The 24,668-nt window shown below is 35.2% G+C and overlaps 1 protein-coding gene across 1 annotated transcript in view; it reads right to left on the bottom strand.

The window, feature by feature from the left end:
• Window positions 1-24,668, bottom strand: part of SEC63 (SEC63 homolog, protein translocation regulator) — a 71,624-nt gene that overhangs the window by 10,740 nt on the left and 36,216 nt on the right. The window contains exons 5-17 of the mRNA XM_058566514.1: window positions 22,480-22,541; window positions 21,586-21,644; window positions 19,824-19,874; window positions 18,719-18,827; window positions 16,587-16,681; window positions 16,356-16,488; window positions 14,906-14,998; window positions 12,823-12,977; window positions 11,114-11,261; window positions 8,090-8,172; window positions 5,777-5,836; window positions 5,401-5,574; window positions 1,424-1,582 (exon numbers count right to left, since the gene is read on the bottom strand). Coding sequence (XP_058422497.1) covers window positions 1,424-1,582; window positions 5,401-5,574; window positions 5,777-5,836; window positions 8,090-8,172; window positions 11,114-11,261; window positions 12,823-12,977; window positions 14,906-14,998; window positions 16,356-16,488; window positions 16,587-16,681; window positions 18,719-18,827; window positions 19,824-19,874; window positions 21,586-21,644; window positions 22,480-22,541 — 1,381 coding nt within the window. The remainder of the gene's footprint in view (window positions 1-1,423; window positions 1,583-5,400; window positions 5,575-5,776; window positions 5,837-8,089; window positions 8,173-11,113; window positions 11,262-12,822; window positions 12,978-14,905; window positions 14,999-16,355; window positions 16,489-16,586; window positions 16,682-18,718; window positions 18,828-19,823; window positions 19,875-21,585; window positions 21,645-22,479; window positions 22,542-24,668) is intronic.

Genomic DNA, 24,668 nt, shown 5'->3' with positions numbered 1-24,668 from the left:
ACTACCGAGACTTATCTGGACTCACCAAGCTATTTCACTCCTTCTAAACCGTTTGGATTTTTGTGTTCCCCTTTCTCTACCTAGCAAATTCCTACTCATTCTTCTTCAGGAGCAGCTCAAGTATGAGCTTCTGAGTACCACCAACTCCCCCTACCTCAGGACTGAGTTGATCACTCCCTCCTTCGTGCTATCACTGCACCTTCTACAAAATGTGCATAATCTCTTTGTACTATAACGGTTATTTACAAGTCTGCCTTCCCTACTAGCCTACTGTATCATTCAAGGGTGGAAAGTGTTTCACATTTGGTTTCGCATTTCTGTTATCTAACACACTGCTTGCAATGTGACAGATAATGAATAATTATTTGTTATTTGTATAATTATTTGTCCTTTGAATGAATTTTTGGTTATCTGAATAAACTAGTCTGTCAAAACTCTAAGAGTCACCTCTACTAACCCTAAATATACTCAGACAGGAATATGTCAACTCTTTCGCAAAGCAAGGCTGGGGAAATAATTTCTTTGATAGGTTTTAATTTCCTGGCAATCAATTTAATCCCTAAAGTACAAAAACAGTCAAGGGCTAGAAACCACTAAAAACAGTCATCCTTATTTTGTTCCCACCACTCCCAAGGGCAGGTACATTATTTCCTCATACTTTTATCCTTTGCCCTCTATCTCTTCCTCGTTTTGGCCTTCGCTTTTGCCTCAGATGCTATTTAGGGAACCTCTTTTTCTCTCCTAAACCACAGGGTTACTTTTAGATCAACAGCTCAGTCAAAAAGAACACAAACATCTAGGAAACAGGTGACCAGTTTACAGTTCATGTGCAGTGAGCCTCTAAGGCCATTATTTGTCCACCAAACATTGTTTTCTACAGCCTCCTTTAAATCACGTGCAATTTAATGCCACGTCTATTCTCTATACCCTCACAATCTTAATAATTCCCTAGAGACTCCCCCTTTCCTTAATGTCTTATATACCTCTTGAAGCAAGCTGGTATTCTGTAAATGTTAGCTTTTCCCTTAACCAAACTCTTGACTTCAGAGTCCACAGTAATATTTCTTTCCCCTAAACATTACCTGGAACTTTTGAGAGACTCTTTCAGGTAACTGCCACCCATATTTCATAACCCACCTTTCCTTACTCCTATCCCCTTGAGACCAAACTGATTTCACCTCAGACGCAGGTGCTACTCCACCTAGCAATTTACAATTCAAGAAAATTAGGATTTCCAATCCTTGTTGGAAACAATTTTTCTTGACAATTCTGACCACCATCCCTAAAAATATTCTTACAAAGTAATGTAAGATTATAAAATATACTGGTATTAACACAGGCAAACAAGTAAATGAAAAAAACAATAAAAACCGAAACTATCATCAGGGGTATAATTCCAATTATTTAAACCTATGCAGCTTACTGCTTCATCATCTTTGTTTTGTTTTTCATCTTGCTCTCTATCAGAGTCTCTGTCACTACCATCATCTTTTTCACTTTGGGAGTCTCTGTTGGTTTCTTCTTCTTCAGAATCACTGCCTTTGTCAGAAACTTCTTCTTCATCTTCCTTTACTGCAGCTTCCTAAAAGGAAAAAGCAACCACAAAAGTTCTGAATATCTCAGTGAATCTATCATTCTGAGTCCCTGAAGCTAACTTATTGGCATTATAATTAAAGTGCTCAAGACTACAATTTCACTATTCATACAGAATTTTAGAGAATTATAAACATTCTTATTTATAAATATGTGGGAATCAGACTGAAGACTTTAACATTTGGCTTATCTGTCTGTTGTGAGTTACTTTATTCATTCTTTATAGTTTGTAAAATAAAAATATTTCATTTTTATTTGCAAAGTATACTACCACAATGGCTAAGATGTTCATCTTTCAAAAACATCAATTATACAACATATTTTATTTGAGGAGGGGAAACGGGAAGTTTATAGAAAAGCACTGCTTTGGGAGTTTAATATTATCTTCTACAACTGATAGAGTATAATGCAGTAAGGAAAGACAATATCCCAGACAAAATACTTACTAGTCCATTTCAAGAAGCAAGAAAAAGAACAGCAAATTAAATGCAAAGGGAGTAGAAGTAAATAATACAGACCAGAAATCAATCAAAGAGAAAGCACTATACAAAAGGAAAACCCAAACAAAACCAAAAGTTGGTTCTTTGAAAAGATCAGTAAAACTGATAACTTGTATTAGGCAAGACTAATCAAAGAAAAAAAAGAGAATACAAATTACCAATAATAGGAATAAAAGAGACATAACTACAGATCCAAGAGACATTAAAAATAAAGGATATTATAAATAACTTTGTCGATAAATTTACTAACTCAGAGGAAATGGACAAATTCCTTGAAAAACATAATTTACTAAAATAGATATAGGGAAAAAAGTAGAATATGTTAAAGAAATGGACTCTAAACAAACACATTTTAAAAACTCCAAGCCCAGATGGCTTCTCTAGATAATTCTTCCAAACAAGAAAGAAACAAATCCAATCTTACACAAACTCTTACAGGAAAAAGAGAGAATATTTCCTAACTTGTTTAAGGAGGCCAGCACAAACCTGATGCAAAACTTGATATTAACAAGAAAGGAGAATGACAAGCCAACATCCTGTCATGAAAGCAGACGCAGGAATCCTAAATAAAGTATTATCAAATCCAGATAAATATAAAAAAGGAGACTATGTTATGACCAAGTGAGATTTGTTCCAGGAATGCAAGGACAGTTTAAAAATTTTAAATGTATCAATACAATTCACCACATTAATGGAAAGAAGAAAAATCATCTCAATAGATGGAAAAAAAGCATTTAATTAAATTCAGTACCTGCTTATGACAAAAAATTCTCAAAACTGAGAACAGAAAGAAACATTTCCTTAACCTGAGACAGAACATCTACAAAAACTCTATAGCTAACATCATCCTTAGTAGTGAAATGACGTTTGCTTTCTCCCTGAGATCAACAAGAGGACAAGGGTGACCACCATCTTCATTTCTAATCAAAATTACACTGAAAGTTCTAGCCAGTACAGTAAGGCAGAAAGGAAGAAAGAGCATAAAGATTAAAAAGAAAAAAATAAAACTAGCTTTATTCCCAAATGGTATATGATCATGTATGCAGAAAATCTTTTTTAAAAAATCTAAAGACGGTTAGAATTACTGTCAATTCATCAAGACTTCTTGAAACAAGGTCAACATTTAGAAAGTAACTTTATTTCTATACACCAGCAATAACATTGAAGAATGGATTTTTTTATCACGTTACTCGCAATAGCACCAGAAAGCATCAAATACATAGGCGTAAATATAATGAAAGATGTGTCATACTTCTGCCACTGGAAATTACAAAACAGTGCTGAGAAAAATTAAGGAAGACCCAAATTAATAAAGATAATCCATGATTATGAATAAGAAGACGCAATATTGTTAACAAGTGAATTTTCCCCATATTGAACCACAGATTCAACACAACACCAATCTAAATTCCAGCAGTTTTTTTTTGGTGGAAACTGTCAAGCTTATTCTAAAAATTTAGCTGGAAATAAAAAGGACCTAAAATAGTCAAAACAATTTTGAAGAAGTAAAACAAGAGTTTGAGGACTTAAACTACTATATTTTAAGACTTAATGTAAAGCCACAATAATCAAGACTGTGGTACTGGCACAAGAATAGACAATCAATGGAATAGACTAGAGAGTCCAAAAACAGATCTGCACATACACAGTTACAGTCACTTGTTTTCCAACAAATCACCACTGCGATTCAGAGAGGAAAGGATGATCTTTTCAATAAACAGTGCTAGAGTAAGTGGTCCCCAATCTCTATCTCATGCTATTTACAAAAATTCAAGATGTATCATCGAGGTAAATATAACAAGTAAAATAATAATACTTCTAGAAGAAAACAGAAAATATCTCCATGCCCTTGTATCCTTGGGATAGGCAGATGTGTCCTAAACAGGACACAAAAGCACTAACCATAAGACTGATGAAACAGACTTCATTACAGTTAAGAACCATCAAAAGCTATCATTACGAAAGTAAACAAGGACTCACATCCAGAATATATAAATAAATCCCACAAATCCACAGGAAGACAGACAACCCAGTAGAAAAAAAGGATATCCAAGTGGCCAGTAAGTGTATCAGGATCATTAGTCATAAGATAAATACAAATAAGAACCACACACAGAGATATCACTTAGATCCACCACAGTGGCTAAAATAAAAAAGACTGGTAAAACCAAGTATTGGTGAGGATGTGGAACAACTGGACTCATATTTTGCTGTTAGGAGCATAAAATACTAACTTTGGAAAAGGGGGTCTTTCAGTGCATTAAACTGACACCTTTTTTATGATCCAGCAACTCCACTGCTAGGTATGAAAAGAATGAATGGAGCCCGGTGCAGCAGTCAAGTGCGCGAGCTCCGCTTCAGCGGCCGGAGGGTTTGCAGGTTCAGATCCCGGGCGCACACTGACACACCGCTTGTCAAGCCATGCAGTGGCGGTGTCCCATACAAAGTAGAGGAAGATGGGCACAGATGTTAGCCCAGGGCCAATCTTCCTCGGCAAAAAGAGGAGGATTGGCATCAGATGTTAGCTCAGGTCTGATCTTCCTCGCAAAAAAAAAAAAGAAAAAAGAAAAATGAATGTTCACAAAATGACACGTACAAGAATAAGCATAGCACCTTTTTTTTTTTTTTTGTGGGGAAGACCAGCCCTGAGCTAACATCCAGTGCCAATCCTCCTCTTTTTTGCTGAGGAAGACTGGCCCTGGGCTAACATCCGTGCCCATCCTCTTCCACCTTATATGGGACGCCGCCACAGCATGGCTTGCCAAGCGCTGAGTCAGTGCACGCCCGGGATGCGAACCGGCGAACCCCCGGCCGCCACAGCGGAGCGCGGGTACTTAACCGCTTGCGCCACCAGGTCAGCCCCAGCATAGCACCTTTATTCACAATAGGCAAACACCAGAAACAACCCAAATTTCCACCAGCCACAGAACAGACAGATATATTATGGTATATTCATACAATGTAATATCACACACACACACAATAAAGACGAATGTCAGAGACAGAATGTTGAATGAAAGCAGTCAAACATAATTCTAGATATATGAAGTTTAAGAACAGGCAAAACTAATTTATGGTAATAGCAGTCAGAATGGAGGAGAGGGTTTCGAGGTAGACGGAAGGGTCACTGACTGAGAAGGGGCACAGAGAGCTTCCTAGGGTGCTGGTAAGGTTTTATATCTTGATCTGGGTATCATGGGTACATACATACGTAAAACACCAGGAGCTGTACACATAAGATGTGAACATTTTAGTGTATGCTTTATCTCAATACAGATAATGATGATAATAACAATAATAAACTTACACTCCCAACGACTCCATTTGCCTGCTTTTGTTTCTGTTGCTTTAATTGTGATAAGGGCACAGGTGTAGGTTTTTTTTTTAAAGGTTTCTTTTTTTTTGATTTAGCAGCTTTCTTGGGTCCTTTACTCTTCTGTTGCCATCCTCCTTTTGTCCTGTTCTTGTTAGTATCACCCTGCTGTAAATCACAACACACATACACACTCAAATTTTACAGCAATAGTTTCATTTGGTAGTCATAGTAATTTTTAGATGGAAATGGCTAAACCAAATGTTTTCATAAACTGAATTACTCTCCCACAGCAATATAAATAAATCAGAGAACTAAACAAAACATTTCTTTCACCAGGAAAGGTAGGTAAAAAAATTCAAGTTTTTACCCCATCTTCTGCTGGCTGTTCCTCTGCAGCACAGATGGACTGCTCCTTTTCAAATACTTCCTAGGGATAGCAAGAAAAACATAAAATCTATCAATCTGTATCTTTCAGATAAACAAAGCAATCTCTCAAAATATATCACCAGTAAGTTTTTTAACTGGTGACAATTGAGGGGAGGAAACAAGAGACTTCTAGCAATTACCAAATGATGAATGTGTACAAATTTAGCAATTACTAAATGATACTTCAGAAGTAACCTTCTGAAATATCTCACATCTGTCTCGAATATATTTTGAAAAGTACAGTCTACTTAAATTTACAAATGCAATGACCTAAGATATGTAAACTTCTTATAATGTCAAAAATATTTCATAGTTTAAATTTTCACTTTTTTTCTAACAGTAAACAGAAATGACTATTTTAATGTTATGAGAATTTGAATACATTATTAAAAATTCACAAGACCAATATTAGTTTATTCATTATTGTCAGTGATATTCCTCACTGGACCTCTAAGAAGTGGAACCAAGAAAATCCACATATCCTAAAGACATATCCACCCACTATATAATCCATTAGAATCAGTACAGAAGCTATAAATTTGGGATTTAAATTCCAGTAAGAATCTGTACTACAAGATGACAACAAGTAATATGTGCTTAATAAACTCCCCGGATTTATTAAAGCTAATAAGTAAAAACAATGACAACTGTTAGGCTCTAAACTATTAGCCTAATTCAGGGGCCAGCAAACTATGGCCCATTGCCTGCTTTTTAAACTAAGTTTTATTGGAACACAATCATATCCATTTGTGAGCTCAGCAGTTGCACAGACTGTATGGCCTGTAAAACCTAAAATATTTACTAACTGGACCCTTATAGAAAAAGTTTGCCGACTCCCAGTCTATCATCTTTGCTTCATCTCTTCATTTACTAGCTGGGTTCTAACAATTACTCCGAGGTACAGTTCATACAAGAATTGGAAGATAAATACTTGATTTCTTCCCTTCCTCCAGGAAGTTCTGCTTCTACCAATTACCTCAGAAAAGTCAACAGCCCAAGGCCAATTTTTTGCTCATTTCTCAAGCTTGGAATTCCAAAGTACATAGGTAGTGTAAATTTGGATTCTAAACCTAATCCTGGCCACTCGCTTAGAGTTTCTTCTTCTCCCAGGAACCACCTCTCAACCAGAGTCCATGACACAAATGTTTCCTTACCACTTGCTACCATAAAATCAATCTGTGATTTGATATATCCCACTACAAAATATGCTTTTCCTACCAGAGGTTTTAGACATAGAGCTTAAATGCAGCATATGTTTCCTGCAGATGCTTGTAGACCCCAGAGTAGAATAGGCTAAAATCTACCACTAGTGGAATAAACTGAGTTGAAATACTATACAGTCTATTAAAAACAATGAGCTACAACTATAGTTGTAGCTTGGGAGGGACAGCTGACTTGAGAGGCAATATAACTATGTAACAGAAACTGAGAAAAACAAGATGCAGGAAACATACAATATGATCAGATTTAATGAAAAAGAATGAGAAAAGTGCCAGTACAGATGTATATGCATATACGTATACATACTATAAAGGTCGAGACAGTAAATATGAGCGTGGAGAAAGATATGAAAGGATATGCATAAGACTGAATTCTGATCATCTAGGGCTGACAAGGGGTTTCCTGAGAGAGGTGGGTGAGAGAAGGGATCCAAGCAAAAACATCATTTAACTCTACAGGTATTCATGCATTAGGATATCTAAAGGGATAAGCTTCAAAACTGATAATCTCAGAGTGGCAGGATTTTAAGTAATTTTAATTTCTTCCTATACTTTTCTGCATTGACTGAATTTTTTCCAAGACAACATGAATTTTTCACATAATTAGGAAATAGTTATTTTCATTGTAATTTTTAAATTTTTTAAATAAAAAATAAAAGGAGGTAAATTCTCTAAAGAATTGACTAAAAAGGAGTAGGTGATGAAATTCTCAACAATAATCAATAATTAACCTCTGTATAGCACTTTACAGTTTAAGAACTATTACCCACATCACCTTATTACGCTTTATAGGGAATTAACAAATCATCACATGAAGAATTACTCTACTTTCTAAGTTTGTGTGTGTGTGTGAAAACTAATGTGAAAAAGTATGAAAATTAATTTAAAATTTCACAACAGCTAACAGAACTTGCAAAATTAGATTTTGCTATACAAGTTTTGACTTTGAGAATATATGACTTAAAATTAGAAAATAAATATAAAAACCTTAACACATACCTTTTAAAGCATAAGAATAAAAATAGATTACTTACTGCCATTGTTTGCCTTGTCAATTTAACCAACACTGTAACTAGGGATCCTACTGTGATGTTGTTGCTATCTTCATCATCCAATACTATAAAATGAAAGGAAAAAAATAAAGTAAAAAATAAAAATCAAGCTCTATGTCAACACAAACAGCAAAATTACTCAAATCAATCTGGTACTTCAGTATTTCAAACATACTATATTTTAAACTTACTCAATAAAAAATAATAATTATTGACTGTCTACTCTGTATAAGGCTCTCCAGTATACGCCTTCAACAACGTACACGTATAATCCTTAAAATAGCTCTCTATAAAGCATTATTATTATTTCCAGTTTAAAGAAGAAAGTGAGGTTCAGAAATAAAGTAAAATACCCAAGGTCACATAATGGCTATACCGGCACTGCCAAGTTTCAAACCTATGACTTTTAAGACAAGTATGTGAAGACAACCATATCACAGCTTTCCCTCATAGTAATATAAAAATAAGGTTCTGTCACTCTATTAAATTGTGCAAACCTTATATTTACAAGATTTTACCTGTATGATCAATGCTTGCCTGTCAGAAAAAAATCAGAATAAAATAACTAAAACTAGTATTCTAAGCCACATTAAAGGATTTATTTTTTTTAAGGCAAGAACTTCAAAATGTTGTTTATATTAAAAAGCACCTTAAAAATATTTTTTGCAATGTTTTCATAATTGTTTAATTTTTTAAAACTACATTTGCCACACACATCCCCAAAAGTCTAATTAAAAAACCTTAACATTAAAATTAAATTAAAATTAACTTATGAAACATATATCCTATTCAAATGTAGATATAATTCATTTTTTCCTACACATGTTATCTGTAAGAGTTTTCTTCACTATGTATTTCTGCCTACAGGTTTTTCTGAGTTTGTTATGTTTATTTTACACAGATTTAGATTACCACACTCTGTTCTGGCCTGCACTAACATACCACCAGTTGGAAAATTATGGCCTCCAACAACCTATAACTGCTATCTCCTCCATTATTGGCTGTGAGGTGTAACAGCTGGGCATCAAGAAAGGGTACAATATTCTTTCTTCAACTTGGAAGTCTCCATTATCTCAAATCAAATCTGGGCTACATAGTCATCAACACTGCAAAGCTGTATGTATGTGAGCACTGCATGTGAATTAACAGCTATAACAATGTCTACCTGCCATTTGACCCCTTAAAGTGAAGAAAAAGCCTATAGGAGATTCTGTACAGCCTCGAACAATGTGGGGAAAGAGATCCACCATCTCCAGCACTGGATCATGCAGATGCCCCTTTTCTGCTTCTATAATTCTTTTACTCTCCCTCCATTAACTATACTACTCATACCACACATTTGGATAACACTGTAAAAATATAAAATAACAAACTGTCTATACAAGATGCTATGGAATGCAACATATCATAATTTTATTTCCCAGTGAGACTGAATATACTTACCTTACTTCTAATAAGAAAATCTCTGACATTCATTTTTCTAAGCAGCATGTACTTTTTATAACCCTTGATTATATCGAAGAGTATCTCTAAGGCTCACACAAGATTTTTATTTGAATAGTTTCTGGATTAAATTAGTATGGTCCTCAATGAAACTTTTAAATTAGTGTTTTTAATGTTCGAAAACTGACAGACCCTCAAGGAAATCCCAACTCCACACCAAAGCAATCCCAGTTTTACATGTATTCTACACTCCAGCACAACTGAAACTAGATTGTAGTCTACCTTCCTTTCTCAAACACCCCTGGTCTTTGGGAGCCAAGTATCTCTTCTCAATTCCAATTAGAACGCAAACTCAGGGGCCGGCCCCGTGGCTTGGCGGTTAAGTGTGCGAGCTCCGCTACTGGCGGCCCGGGTTCGGATTCCGGGCGCGCACCGACGTACCGCTTCTCCGGCCATGCTGAAGCCATGTCCCACATACAGCAACTAGAAGGATGTGCAACTATGACGTACAACTATCTACTGGGGGGCTTTGAGGGGAAAAAAAAAAAAGGAGGAGGATTGGCAATGAATGTTAGCTCAGAGCTGGCCTTCCTCAGCAAAAAGAGGATTAGCACGGATGTTAGCTGAGGGCTGATCTTCCTCACAAAAAAAGCATATATATAAAAAATAACATAAAATACATCAAGAGATGTCTAGCATCTCAATTTAAAAAAAAAGAATGCAAACTCAATATGGCAGGGGCTTTGTCTTACTCACCAGAAGACTCCCCAGTACCCAGAAGAATGAGTGGCAGTCAGTATTTGTTGAATGAATAAATGGCACAATGTCTGTGTCATTCACTTAACACATGGCCTATGTTTTCTTGTTTTTAATTCGATGTTCCTTTTTCCTCAACTAGACTATAAGCCCTTTAAAGACAGAAACCATTCTTAACGCATCCTTGTATTCTTGGTCCCACAAGATGTTCTCACAACAGTAACTGAGTAAATGTGCAAGCTCAGAACAATGTCACAATGAAGGAATGGAGCAGATAATCTTTAATTCTGTCACCATTCTAAGATACTATTACTCAGCTATTAGAAAAATAACCTCTATTTTTTCATTCCAAAAAGACATTAAAGATAAGAGGTAAGTCAAGCAAAAACACATGAAATGTGGCACAGAACATGGTTAACATAAATGAGTCGGGTTTTTAAAAACTAATTTTAGAACTAAGCAGCTATTTTTTTCACACTAACAATAGATTTCAAATATCTTTCATTACATCTGGAAATCTCTTTCATTCTTTAAAAAGTTAAGATATTCCTGAAAGATGAACTATAAGAGTCCTCAAACTCAATCCCATTATGAGAATAATAAATTAGGACTCTATCAGTGTTCTCAAAACTATTAAATATAGATCATTTCCCATCATAGCCAATCTGACAGATAAAACTACAGTTCTGCCAAGTCTAATTACAAGTTATGTTATTAAATGGAGTGTTTTGAGAACTTCGAGCCAAATAAGCAAGAGCCAATCTATTAAAAGGGAAGCAATGTTCGACAGGGAAACCTCCCACTTACCCTGTGACTTTATGTCCATAGTCACATACGGGAAACTCCCAAGGACAGCCATAACCTCTTCATATTTCTCATCTTCAAGGAAGTGCAGCAGATTGTGACGATCTGATTCTTTTAAGCTCACCAAATCCTGGATAGTCTTAATTTTGTACTGAATTTAAAAAGAGAGAGAAAAAGAATAAATCCCAAAGTCACAAATCTTTTCATAAAAGAAAAATTATTAGCAAGTTTACTAAAACAAAATCCAACAGGTTTTAGAAGAATGTTAAGATTGTATACATTTCAAAGCAGAAAATACAACTTTATTGCATTTCATGGCCTTTTTCTCCAAGGAAATTTAAATTTAGGTTTTTTTTTAATTACAAAGTTAATATGAGGTTATTTTTTAAAATCAGAAAAAATAAAGTTAGAGGAAAAAATAGTAACATTCATATGGAATCTTGACCCAAACAAGAACTACTACCATCTGACGTGTTCAGTTTGCTGACCCTTATTTTCAATTTTACTAACAACCTTTAAGAGTGTAAATTTATCTCTAAATACAGCTGCACCCTTAAGGTTTTACTATGTAATTTTCTCATTTTTGTTATTTTCTAAATATAGCTGTCTATTATTGCAGTAATATCCATCTTGGCTGAATGGATACTCTGAAGAGTGTTCTTTAATTTCCAGGTGTTTGGTGCTAGTTATTAATTTTTACTTTCACAGATAGGGATTAGCTCATGAGGCATGTGAAATGCCTGCTTTTGAATTCTGAATTTTCAGTTATGACTTAAAATGTGATCAAATTTATAAGAGTAACACAATTACTTGAAAGGACAGAGAACTCTGATGCCAATTTCTAATATACATTATTAATTCTACCTTAATATTCTATCAAATCCAAGTCTATCTTCTGCCCACTTTGTCTAATGTATACAAAGTAATGTTTAAAATCTCCTGCCAAAATTATAATTTCATTCAGTTTTTTCTTATATTTCCTCAAGATTTTCATTTATATGTATGTTTGCTATATCTTAAGATTCATTATCATGTCTTTACTACAGATTATATTTTCTAAATAAGAATTATCTTTATTTGATCTACTTTTTTTTTGGATGAGGAAGATTAGCCCTGAGCTAATATCTGTTGCCAATTCTCCTCTTTTTGCTGAGGAAGATTGGCCCTGGGCTAACATCCATGCCCATCTCCTCTACTTTATATGGGACGCCACCACAGCATGGCTTGACAAGCGGTGCGCTGGTGCGAGCCTGGGATCCAAACCTGTGAACCCCGGGCCACCGAAGTAGAGCTCGTGCACTTAACCGCTGCCCCACTGGGCCAGCCCCTGATCTACTTATTTTTTGAACGCTTAATTTTTTTCGTTCATGCTCAACCAATAAGCCGTGAATGAAATGACTGGAAAATATACACTGCATTTTTACTTAGTACATTTCTTTTTGGTAACATAATATAAGGAACAAAGTGTTAACTGCTAAAATGCACTGACCTCCAAAGTAGTAAAATCACTTACAGTAGTAAAATATTATAAAACACAGCTACCTAATCAAGCAAATATTAACAGAACCACTTGAGGGATAGTTTTAGAATGTTTAAGACATTCTAAATCTAAGAAATTCATAGTAACTTATTTCTAAAAAACTTTTCACTCATATTACCTTTAAATGACATGATCAACTGCTTAAACTGATTTTAAAATAGCCAAGAATTACCTTTTTATGATTAGAAACCCTTCTAAGATTGTCCTCTTCAATGTGAGGGAGCTGCAGAAGGGGAGACTTAAACTGCTGAAGGCCTTGCACAGCCATCTGGGAAAGCTTCATGCAGTTTTCTAGGGATGCCAAAGTTGGAGCACGAAACTCCCTTTCTTAGAAAGAAGAGGAGGAAAAGAAAAAACAAGGCTGGACTTTTTATATGCTCAAGAATATAAAATTCATCACAAAAACAAGATTCAAGCGAACATCCTTAACACCTCAAATTTTAAGATCATGGTGTTGAATATTTTCAAGCACCATGTCTGACCGGGCAAGAGAAACACAGAAAAAATAAACAAATGGGACTACATCAAACTAAAAAGCTTCTGCAAAGCAAAGGAAACCATCAACAAAACAAAAAGACAAGCGAACAATTGGGAGAAGATATTTGCAAACCATACATCTGATAAGGGCTTAATCTCCAAAATATATAAAGAACTCATGCATCTCAACAACAAAAAAACTATCAACCCAATTAAAAAATGGGCAAAAGACCTGAACAGATATTTCTCCAAAGAAGATATACAGATGGCCAACAGACACATGAAAAGATGTTCAAAATCATTAACTATCAGGGAAACGCAAATCAAAACTACAATGAGATATCACCTCATGCCCGTCAGAATGGCTATAATTAACAAGACAGGAAACAACATGTGTTGGAGAGGATGTGGAGAGAAGGGAACTCTCACACACTGCTGGTGGGAGTGCAAACTGGTGTAGCCACTATGGAAAACAGTATGGAGATTCCTCAAAAAATTAAGGATAGAACTACCATATGATCCAGCTATTCCACTGCTGGGTATTTATCCAAAGAACTTGAAAACACCAATGCATGAAGATATATGCACCCCTGTGTTCACTGCAGCGTTATTCACAATAGCCAAGACTTGGAAGCAACCTAAGTGCCCATCAAGGGACAAATGGATAAAGAAGATGTGGTATATATACACGATGGAATACTACTCAGCCATAAGAAACGATGAAATCCAGCCATTTGTGACAACATGGATGGACACTGAGGGTATCATGCAAAGTGAAATAAGTCAGAGGGAGAAGGTCAAATACCATATGATTTCCCTCATTAAGTAGTAGATAATAACAACAACAAACAAACACATAGAGACAGAGATTGGATTGGTGGTTACCAGAGGGGAAGGGGGGAGGGAGGAGGGCAAAAGTGATAATTCGGCACAAGTGTGTGGTGATGGGCTGTAGTTAGTATGTGGGTGGTGAACATGATGTAATCTATGCAGAAATAGAGGTATAATGATGTACACCTGAAATTTATACAATGTTATAAACCAACGTTACTGCAATAAACAAAAAATTAAAAAATAAATAAATAAAAGAGAAGTTTGGTAAAAATAAATAAATAAAAAGATCATGGTGTTGATTTCCTTTAAAAGTTACTGGATAAGATACAAAAAATATATAAACTTCATCAAACACACAGTATCCAGCAACAACCACAGATTTGATAGAAAAATTCTTTGCATCACCTCCAAAACCAGTAAATTATCAGACATCATCAGTATTAAGAACATAATGACACTATGCCAAGAACTGACATCATCCATAACAACAAACCACAACCACTAACTTCTTTCTTAAGAGTCTCCCTTTCCATTACTGACCACAAACTCCCTCATTCTTTTTTCCCTTCATGCAAAAAACACTACATGTCAGGTGATCATTGTTCCACCACTTAAAGAATTATTTCAAACTCATTCTTAAAATACAGAATAACCTAACTCTAAAAACATTCAGAGGAAGGAAAAGGATATTTTAAATCTTTGTAAACAATAAATAACAATAAACAATAAAACAATGAAAAAATTTAAATTCAAAAACATAATGAATTGTGATAAAGACTTTACATAATGGAAAATATAGGAAAGAACTAAGAAAAACCATGAACAAAATTGGGAAAGCTGATTCAACGTATAGACAGAATTCGAGTAAGTAACCATAAATCTTAAAACTGTAATCTGCATATGCTTGCAAGAAAAAGTACAACAATTAATTGTTTCCTCCTCACCTTCACGGCTCCGGGCCATTATTATTAGTTGGCAAATCACATTAACCATTTCTTGAAGTAGAGCAGGGCATTTTTTCAGCATAAATTGCTGATCTGCAAAACAATGAAAAACCTGAAACAAATCATGTTCCACTTTTATAGTTAAAACATCTTTACTACCTGTAGTCCAAGACTAATACTAAATTAAAGTTGTCCCACAAATACTTTGCGTGAACTCAGAATTTTTACAGGTTGAATGCAACAGTTTCTCCTCAGCAGCACTATGCCAAAAATGAGCCAGAAAACCTTAGCTCACATTAGAGGTTTCATAGGCAAATTTTTAATAATATGGTGCTGGGTTTTATAAGTTAACTTCCTACCCTTTTTTTTTTTTTTTTGGAAACAGTCAATCTTAAATTTCATCCTAATCTTACTATATTTAAGAACTGTAAGAATTTTCTTCTTGTGCACCTAGGTTTCTATAATTATGGATAAATCCAAAGACTAAGATTGAGAATAAATGTCAACTAAATGCCCAGGGGAGAGGGGAAGGGACGACAGAGAGACTCTTTCATTTATATTTCATATAATAGTTAACCATTAAGCTCATCCATTGGGGTTGGTACTTAACCTAAAAAAATATTTGTCCTGTTTCTTAATTGGTAAAAATGGAGATTAATAATATCTGTACAGAACATTAGGAACAGAATTACTAGTTAACTTGCAACTCCAATAACAATGCCTAAATAGTGCTCCTTCACTCACTCCATAAGAAGCATCCTATTCTATCACTACTCACTAAGCACCAACTGGCCTTGTTTCCAGAGGAATTTGACTGAATTATTGGCTTAAAAGGCAGGGTACAGGGGAGTTACATTCAGAAAGAACATTTATTCCCTAAGGATAACAACTTTCTTGTAAAACTTCAATGGAAATAATGCAGGTGAAGAAGAGATGAAACACTCAAATTCATGACATCCCTGGAAACACTGCTGCCCCAATCCACTGCTTTTCTTTTAAGTCAACTAGATGGCTTCAAGTACTTATAAAGCTTTAAATAAAGATTAAACAGACACTTTATTGGTAATCACTGCTGGAAGATGATGATGGTGGTGGAGCTGACTAAGACAGTTGTCATGAAATCCATTTTTTCTCCCCCCAAAAGCTTCAACTATCTTTTTTTTTTTAATGTCATTAGGAACTCTTGTATAATCTGCAATTGACTAAACATTTCTCAGAGTATTTTCTCACCTTGAAATACTAAATTTTAACATTTGCCAAAACATCTGACTTAGACCTTCAAAGTATTTGTGAAGTAATTATGTAGCATACAGTTTTCTTTTTAAAAGGCCCTTGTGCAATTATTCGATTGAGCAAAAAAGAACAGCAACAAAAACACTGCACTATGAGGTCTAATTAAATCCATTCCTTTCGTACACTAAAACCCTGCAGATATTAGAGTCACAAATACCTTCTTCAAGGGTCTCAGGAATTTTCATTCTAGCAAGATGAGACAGCAAAAGAACTCTGGCCTTCAGGCTATATGGGCAGGTAAGTGGAGGCTCATTCTTCTTTAAATTAATGCTGCCAATTTCTCTGATTAGCTAGAGTAAATAAAATACTTATTCAAAAAATATATACTTAAAAAGCATTAACTTTAATACTTAAATGCTTATCAAGGAATCTGGGAGATAGGCCTAACCTGAGGTATTAGAATATTATCTGTTGGTTTGCTTGTGGCATCTTTATTATACTGAGGATCAAATTCAGAGGCTCCAGCCAAAACCATGATAAGACCTAGGAAAACAAAAGAAATATGAAGGTAAATAAATAAATGTACTCTACCTATTAATTTCCCCTCCTAAGATACTTCATTAATCCTAGAGTGAGGCAGTTTTCCAATCAGGCACAATGCTAAAAATCATCTTAACTCCCATCTAATACTAACAAGTATTAATTTCTCCCATAAAAAAGTGGTGTCTCTTTTTTAAATGTTGTGCAATATTACCTATCACAAGTGAACAGAAATACGAATCAAATTAAGGGCCCCAAAGCAACTGGATGTATTAAAATCACTTCAAATAGCACCTGTTTATAGACCCAAGCATTTGTTCCACAGAAGACTTCCATAGAGTATTAAGTATTCCATGTGATGTTAGTAACGTTAATGTGGAAAAAGGGGGCTCTGTGGTTAAATAAGGCTGAGAAATAATGAGTTAAAAGGAGTTTTAGGTTTCTTCACTTCATGACTTCTCAGAGCCTTGAGTAAACTAAAATACTCTGTAATTTAGACAATTTTTAATTTTGGAACCCTGGAGAATTTTATGGGAGTAGTGTTCCTTGAAATACACATGATTCGCAGCCACCTATATTAGCATTATTCTCATTAGCCTATACAAGCTCTTTAATGACTGGCACTACAGTCATCAATCACACCTTAGCAGCAGAAAACACATGCCACATACTTACAAAGAGCAGGACAGTATAGAGGTTAAGTGCATAGACTCTGGAGTTTTCACTTCCTAGCTAAAGGGCCTAGGACAATATTCTTCACCTCTCTATGGGCCTCAGTTTCTTCATATGTGCCTGACACACAGTAAGCACAGTAATATGTGTGAGCGATTACTATTACTACCCTCAAATGCTTTCATGAAAACAACTTTTCCTAAGACAGCTATGTAAATGGTGCCAGTGCTAAAGTAACCAAAGATATACAACCAAACCCATCAGCTAAACAATGCTTTTCTGATAGAATTAATTGTGTAAGGCTAAGTATCACCCTCAGAAATGAAACAGAAATCAAGATCACTGTTTGTAACAGGTTATAAACATGAAACATTTTCATGAAGGAATAAGTTTCTATATTAATATATTTCAATCCAGCATAAGGAATAGTGACATGTGTGCATAACGGAGAGTAAAATTCACTCATTCCTCAGAAATATAAGATCTGTTCACAGTCATATGATCCTAAAAAGTCTCTTTCTCCTCACCAAGAAAGTTAGTAAAATTGGCAAATCCAAAACACAGAAAAGTTCATTTAGGTTTTGGAACAAAAATGCATTCTAACCAGTGAAGCACAATTTAAAACTTAAGTCTTGTTTTTTTCTTCTTAAGGAGGGGAAAGGGGATGTCTACGATTTCTGCAGAGCAGTGATTCTGAAAGGCAACACTATATATCCCAGTGATAAAACTTACAATGTTAGCTTTATAGGATCAAAGAAAATATTTAGGATGGTACTTTTTTTTTCATAAGAAATTTGAAATAAGACTCTGGGAATGAAATATTCTGGAAGGTTTCTTTCAACATACCCAAGATCTCTACTTATTTTACTATGATTAATAAAGCATAATGTATTGGTTTAGGGCTCAGGAACCAGATTTCCTGGGTTGGATCCTGGCTCTGTCACTTACTGTGTATCCTTGGGTCAGTTTCCTTATCTATAAAAGGTGCTTAACAACAGCCTTACTTATGGAGGCACAGCCAAGATTAAATGAGTTAATACCTGTATAGTCCCTAGCAATACTTGGTACACAACAAATACTCAAGAAATGTTAGCTAGTATTATTACAAAATTAGTCCACATGAAGCTTTACCATAAAATTTCTGAAAAAAAAAACACATATATATTTTATATATATATATTTGAGTAAATGGGAATAATAGAAATACATATCAATAAATGTGATAAAGGGTATTAGCATTTTTCTCCAGCTTTAGTTATATGAACTGAGTATTTCTAAATTGTAAAATGGAATTTTTCCAATTGAATATTTATCAACTCCACATAAGTGACTCAGAAAATAATATCACAATTACTTAAATTTACTTACGTTTCATATCCATATTTCGGGTTTTATAAACAAAATATGTATAAATCTGTGTTGTGCGTATTAGAATCTGGTCTCCACTATAGCGTATTGAGCGATACCACCAAGAGCCCTAAAACACAAATAAAATTTAAGAAGAAATAAAGCATCACATTTTCCAAATGTTCATAAACCAATAAAAATACCTGAGCTTTAGAACAAATAACTTTGTTACACATTTCAAATGATTATTTAGAAAAAATTTACACTGCCTGACAGCTAAACACCAACCTATCTCACTACATATATATGATTAAAACATTTAAGTTTCAGCTAGAAATTGTTTGATGACAAAATATAAATGAAATAACCAATTGCTATAAGCAACAAGATAGTTCCTGACACACAGCATGTCTTCAATAAATATCTGATAAATAAGTGTAGGAGCAATTTTACAGTTGATACACTATTTTCATTCACATTATTCCATACAATTGGATCCTCACACAACAATACTATGAAAAAGGCAAGACAAGCTAATTACTAGCCTCACTATGGGACTCAGAGGAACAATAACATCAGAAAGAACACCACCAGTTACAAAAGCAATAGACAGTAAAATCATAAACTTTATGGAATCTCCATATTAAGGTACTATGCAGCTATTTTTAAAAATGAGGTTCTTCTATATGTTGTGCCCCTAACATATGAAGCAAAAAAGTCACAGAACAACACATACAGTAAGATCATATTAAAAAAAATGTGTGTATGTATACATAATGCACAGAAAAATATTTGAAAGGGGAAATACCAAACTTAGCAGTGATTATCTCTAACAAAGAAATGGAGCTGAGGGAGGTGGTGAAGACGACTTTCATTTTGAACTCTAAATACACCTGTATTGTCTCAGTTGTGTGTAACTTTTGGATTGGGAGGAGATATACTTTAACATACTCAAGTGACGTCACCTTTAGAAGACGATTCAAGTATAGTTGAATATAAGATTCTTAAAATTCAAGAATCAATGGATTACATTCTAACACGAATTACAATCCTACAGGGACACTCTCCAAAGCATGCCACCAATTCTCTTTCCAAACAAATGTTAACAAAAAGAGGTAGAACTTACCACAACAACTGGAAGGATAACCATGAATGCCAAGCCATACACAAGTAAAACCTAGAATTGAAAAGAAGAGAAAAAATTGATGGCCTTCATCAGGTAAATTATAACAACATCTATGAACACTTATTTTGGGCCTTACATGGGGGAGACACTATCAAAAGCACTTCTCATATATTATTTTGTTTAATTCTTATTTTCAAACTCTATGAGGAAGGTACCATTATTACTTTCCTTTTGCAGATAGGGAACCTGCAGCATATATAGGTTACATGGCTTGCTAGACCACACAGCTAGTAGGTAGTGGAGCCAGGACTGGAATCCAAGCATTCTGGCTCCAGAACCTATGCTCTTATCTACTTCTACTATAATAAATTACCTTTTAATTTGCTCTATAGCTAACACTAGCAAAACAGCTTTATAAATTATATTTCCCTTCCACTCAGGTACTTATATAACCACACCTTGGCAAGTAGTTAGTGCCTTGGAAATAAATGATAGAACCCTGGTTCCTTTGCCTAAATATCAAGGAGCAACTTCATAATGTTCTGTTTGCAAGTAATTTCTGTCTATTGGTCTTAGATTTTTCTCCCACTGCTTGATGCCAAATCTGGTAGCTGACTATCTGCCTCCTCTCTAGTATTCCCACACTAACCCTAAGTATGATAAACAAGCTCATATATAGCAACTACACACCCTTGAAGATAATGAATGTTAATATGCCATAAAATAACATTAAATAAACCATTTCAAAACAAATTACAGACTGTATGGATTTCTTTATTGCTTCAAAGATAGCTCCTAGATAATTATTTTCAGGAAAGTTGAAGTAGGGAATCATTTATGCCTGAATAACAGGTTAAGATAACTCCTGACGCTTTCAGAGCTGCAGCATCTATCAGTGATTGAAGTCTGATGCCCTACTGCCTCCTGAAGAACCACATGGAATATATACCATTAATTTAGCATAGATTAAAATTAACCTAGGGCCGGCCCCGTGGCTTAGCGGTTAAGTGCACGCGCTCCACTACTGGCGGCCCGGGTTCAGATCCCAGGCGCACACCAACGCACCGCTTCTCCGGCCATGCTGAGGCCGTGTCCCACATACAGCAACTAGAAGGATGTGCAACTATGACATACAACTATCTACTGGGGCTTTGGGGGGGAAAAAAATTAAAATTAACCTAGTCTGGATAAATGTGAAATAAGGATAATGTAAATTTTGACCACTACTTAGGATAAATGTAGATACCATAAAAAACAGCAGCTCCTCAAACCAAGGGTAGGACCCGATCTAAAAGCGCCTCCAAAAGAAAAGAAATCACCACAACTTTAAGGTTTTAAAAATACATTTAAGAACACACTGCCCCAAACCAGCAACCTAATAATGGGAACCAATTCTTTTCTCCACTATGTAAAAACAGTCTTCACAATACAGAGTTAAATTAGAAACAGCACACCAATATTTTCTCTGTAAAAGCTCTCTTTATATTACTAAGATATGTTAAATACATTAAATTGTGTCTTTTTTCTTTACCTTTTTTCTTCCTCCTTTTTGGTGAGGAAGATTGGCCCTGAGCTAACATCTGTGCCAATCTTCCTCTATTTCGTATGTAGAATGCCTCTACAGCATGGTTTGATGAGCAGTGTGTAGGTCCACCCCGGGATCCGAACCCCCACGAACCCCAGGCTGCTGAAGCAGAGCACACAAACTTAACCACTACACCACCAGGTTGGCCCCCAATGTGTCTTCTTTAAATGCACTCACCAAAATTGAATTTTTCTGGTCAACTATCCAAGCTGGCAGGGCAATTCCAAAGCTTGTGGCTAAAACAGAAAGAATATTTGTGAAGAGTCTCCACTTCCAGTTTATTTATATCCCAAAATTCTGTCTCCTACCCCCCCAAAAAACTTTAAGAAAGATTATCTTATTATGTATGCCCCCATTACACAAAAGTTAATGGATATGGTTTATATCTGAAACTTTACATTTTTCGGGGGGGGGGGGTCGGGGGGACTCTAAGTACATGATTTCCTTTTTCCTAGAAAATCTGAATTCTTTTATACATCCTGAGTTTATGTAAACATTATGAAAAGACAAGAAAATGTTTCAAGTCAATAGAGAAAAACAGATTTTTTTCATCCAGTTTTTATCAACTAACTGGAAATAATGAATAATGACAGTGACTACTCTTCTCATCAAATCAAAGTTCTACCTTTCAAACTAGTCTCTAGAAAGAAAAATAAAGTAAAAATTAAAGGGAACTCAATTTACATATCTGTTTAACTTCTGTGGTTGTAATTTTCCTATTCATAAACTAAGAAAATCAAAATATTCTTTTCTACCTAGTTAACATTTTCATAACATATACCACATCCTCAGTTTTGGTTTTTTTGGTTTTTTTGCTGAGAAAGATTCGCCCTGAGCTAACATATGTTGCCAACCCTCCTCTTTTTGCTTGAGGAAGATTCGCCCTGAGCTAACAGTTGTGCCAACCTTCCTCTATTTTGTATGTGGGTCGTGGCCACAGCAAGGCTGCCGACGAGTGGTGCAGGTCTGCGCTCAGACACTGAACCCAGGCTGCCGAAACAGAGCACACCGAACTTAACTACTAGGCCACAGGGTCAGCCCCCAGTATTTTTTAATCATCATTTACCACACCTTGAGGCCCATCTGGATTTCCAAACTCTTCCCAATTTTTCCGAGACTCTTCATCAGTTAAACTAGCATCAAAAGAACAAAGTTGCACAATTAGAAATCTACATCTGACAATAAGTACTCATATATATAAACTCCACTAACCAGCCAACTCACTTCTTAAAGAGATTAATTTCAGAGAATCAAGAAAAGCCTCTCTGCAATGAGGAAAAAAAAGGGGAGAGGAGAGCAAGGAATTCTGCATTAACAGAAAATGCTAACTATTGAGACTTGATACAAATTCCTAGTTCTGAAGTTTAGCCAGTTCAAGCCAGAAGATGAAACTTTAAACACTACTACATTTTCTGAGCAGGCAAAGATTATAAGTGACTTTTTTTTTCCTATCTGCTCATATATTTTCTAAAATTTCTTCAGTGAGCATGTTTATACTTTAATAATGATATATATACATTTTTAAAGTATAAACTTAATATAATTAATAATAATAATCCCTCCAAAACTGGCACATTCTCAAAGAAAAAAATGAACAACATCTGTAAAACTCCACTGCTGTGGAAAAGGTCATTTGCATTGTGCTAAGATCACAATTTTCCCCTAAGCCAACTGATGGCAAGACTAGGAAAATCTCTGCTAAAGCAACAGCTTCCTAACCCAGGCAGTAAGAAAGTGACAGAGTGATTTTTTAAACACCTAAATATGAATATAACCCTTGACCTGGGCAATGGCTCAAGAAACAGAGTGAGTCATTTTATTCCAGGTCCCAGTACAGATGTTAAAAAACATTAAAAGGAAATTTCAGTTCCTTCAAAAACTGTACAATGTTGTTAAGGAGACAAGGCCGACACACAAAAAATGACCAATAATATAATAAGAAAGGCATTCTTGCAGACCAACTGACAAAAGATTATGTTTATAGCCAAATCTACTTTTAGCCATATTTCTATTTCCCAGAACAGATGCACTTAAAATACAATGTAGTTTGTATTCAACAAAGCTCCAAGTTGAGAGAGAGAATACAGAAGTACTTTTATAAAATAGCAAAACTTTGCAATGATTTGAAAATATTTTTAAACTTATCAATTTGGTCATTTAGGAAAACAAGTACCTTGACATCTTTAGTCCTTATTTAACCGTAACTCCACTTACGCTATTTGACCTAAGGCCACAGTAAAATACAGAAGCCAATGAAAAGCATTATTAGAGAGATTGCAAGTTCATAAAGAGTGGTGCTGAGATTCTTTTCTGCTAAGGGAAGGCTGTTTCTCAAAAAATTTTGTCCTGAGAGGATATGAACAGACATTTTTCCAAAGAAGACATACAGATGGCCAATAGCCACATGAAAAGATGTTCAACCTCACTAATCATCAGGGAAATGTAAATAGAAACTACACTAAGATATCACCTTACATCGGTTAGAATGGCTATAATCACCAAGACAAAAAATAATAAATGTTGGAGAGGATGTGGAGAAAAGGGAACCCTCATACAGTGCTAGTGGGAGTGTAAACTGGTGCAGCCACTATGGAAAACACAGTATGGAGATTTCTCAAAAAATTAAAAATAGAAATACCATATGACCTAGCTATCCTACTACTGGGTATTTATCCAAAGAACTTGAAACCAACAATTCAAAGACACTTATGCACCCCTATGTTCACTGCAGCACTATTCACAATAGCCAAGATTTGGAAGCAACCCAAGTGACCATCCACTGATGAATGGATAAAGAAGATGTGGTGTATATATACAACAGAATACTACCTAGCCACAAAAAAAAAAAACAAAATTGTCCCGTTTCCAACAACATGGATGGACCTTGAGGGTATTATGTTAAGCGAAATGAGCCAGACAAAGAAAGACAAACACTGTATGATCTCACTCATATGTGGAAGATAAACTGACACATGGTCAAAGGGAACAGATTAGTGGTTACCAGAGGGGAAGGGGGTCGGGGGGGTGGGCATAAGGGGTAAAGGAGCACTTTTATACGGTGACTGACAAATAATAATGTACAACTGAAATTTCACAATGTTATAAACTATTATGACCTCAATAAAATTAAAAAAAAAAATTTGCCCTGATTTCCCTGTACAATTGTCCACCCCATCTAGAGCTTTAGCTATTGCTTCTCTCAATAGTAAGTCTTCTAATCAGATTCTTTTGCACAAAATAATGCTCTCTGCCCCCTTCTG

The sequence above is a fragment of the Diceros bicornis genome, chromosome 23, assembly GCF_020826845.1.
Source record: "Diceros bicornis minor isolate mBicDic1 chromosome 23, mDicBic1.mat.cur, whole genome shotgun sequence".
Classification (NCBI taxonomy): Eukaryota; Metazoa; Chordata; class Mammalia; order Perissodactyla; family Rhinocerotidae; genus Diceros; species Diceros bicornis.
The sequence above is the reverse complement of the archived record's forward strand: the minus strand, read 5'-3'. Positions and strand labels throughout refer to the sequence as shown.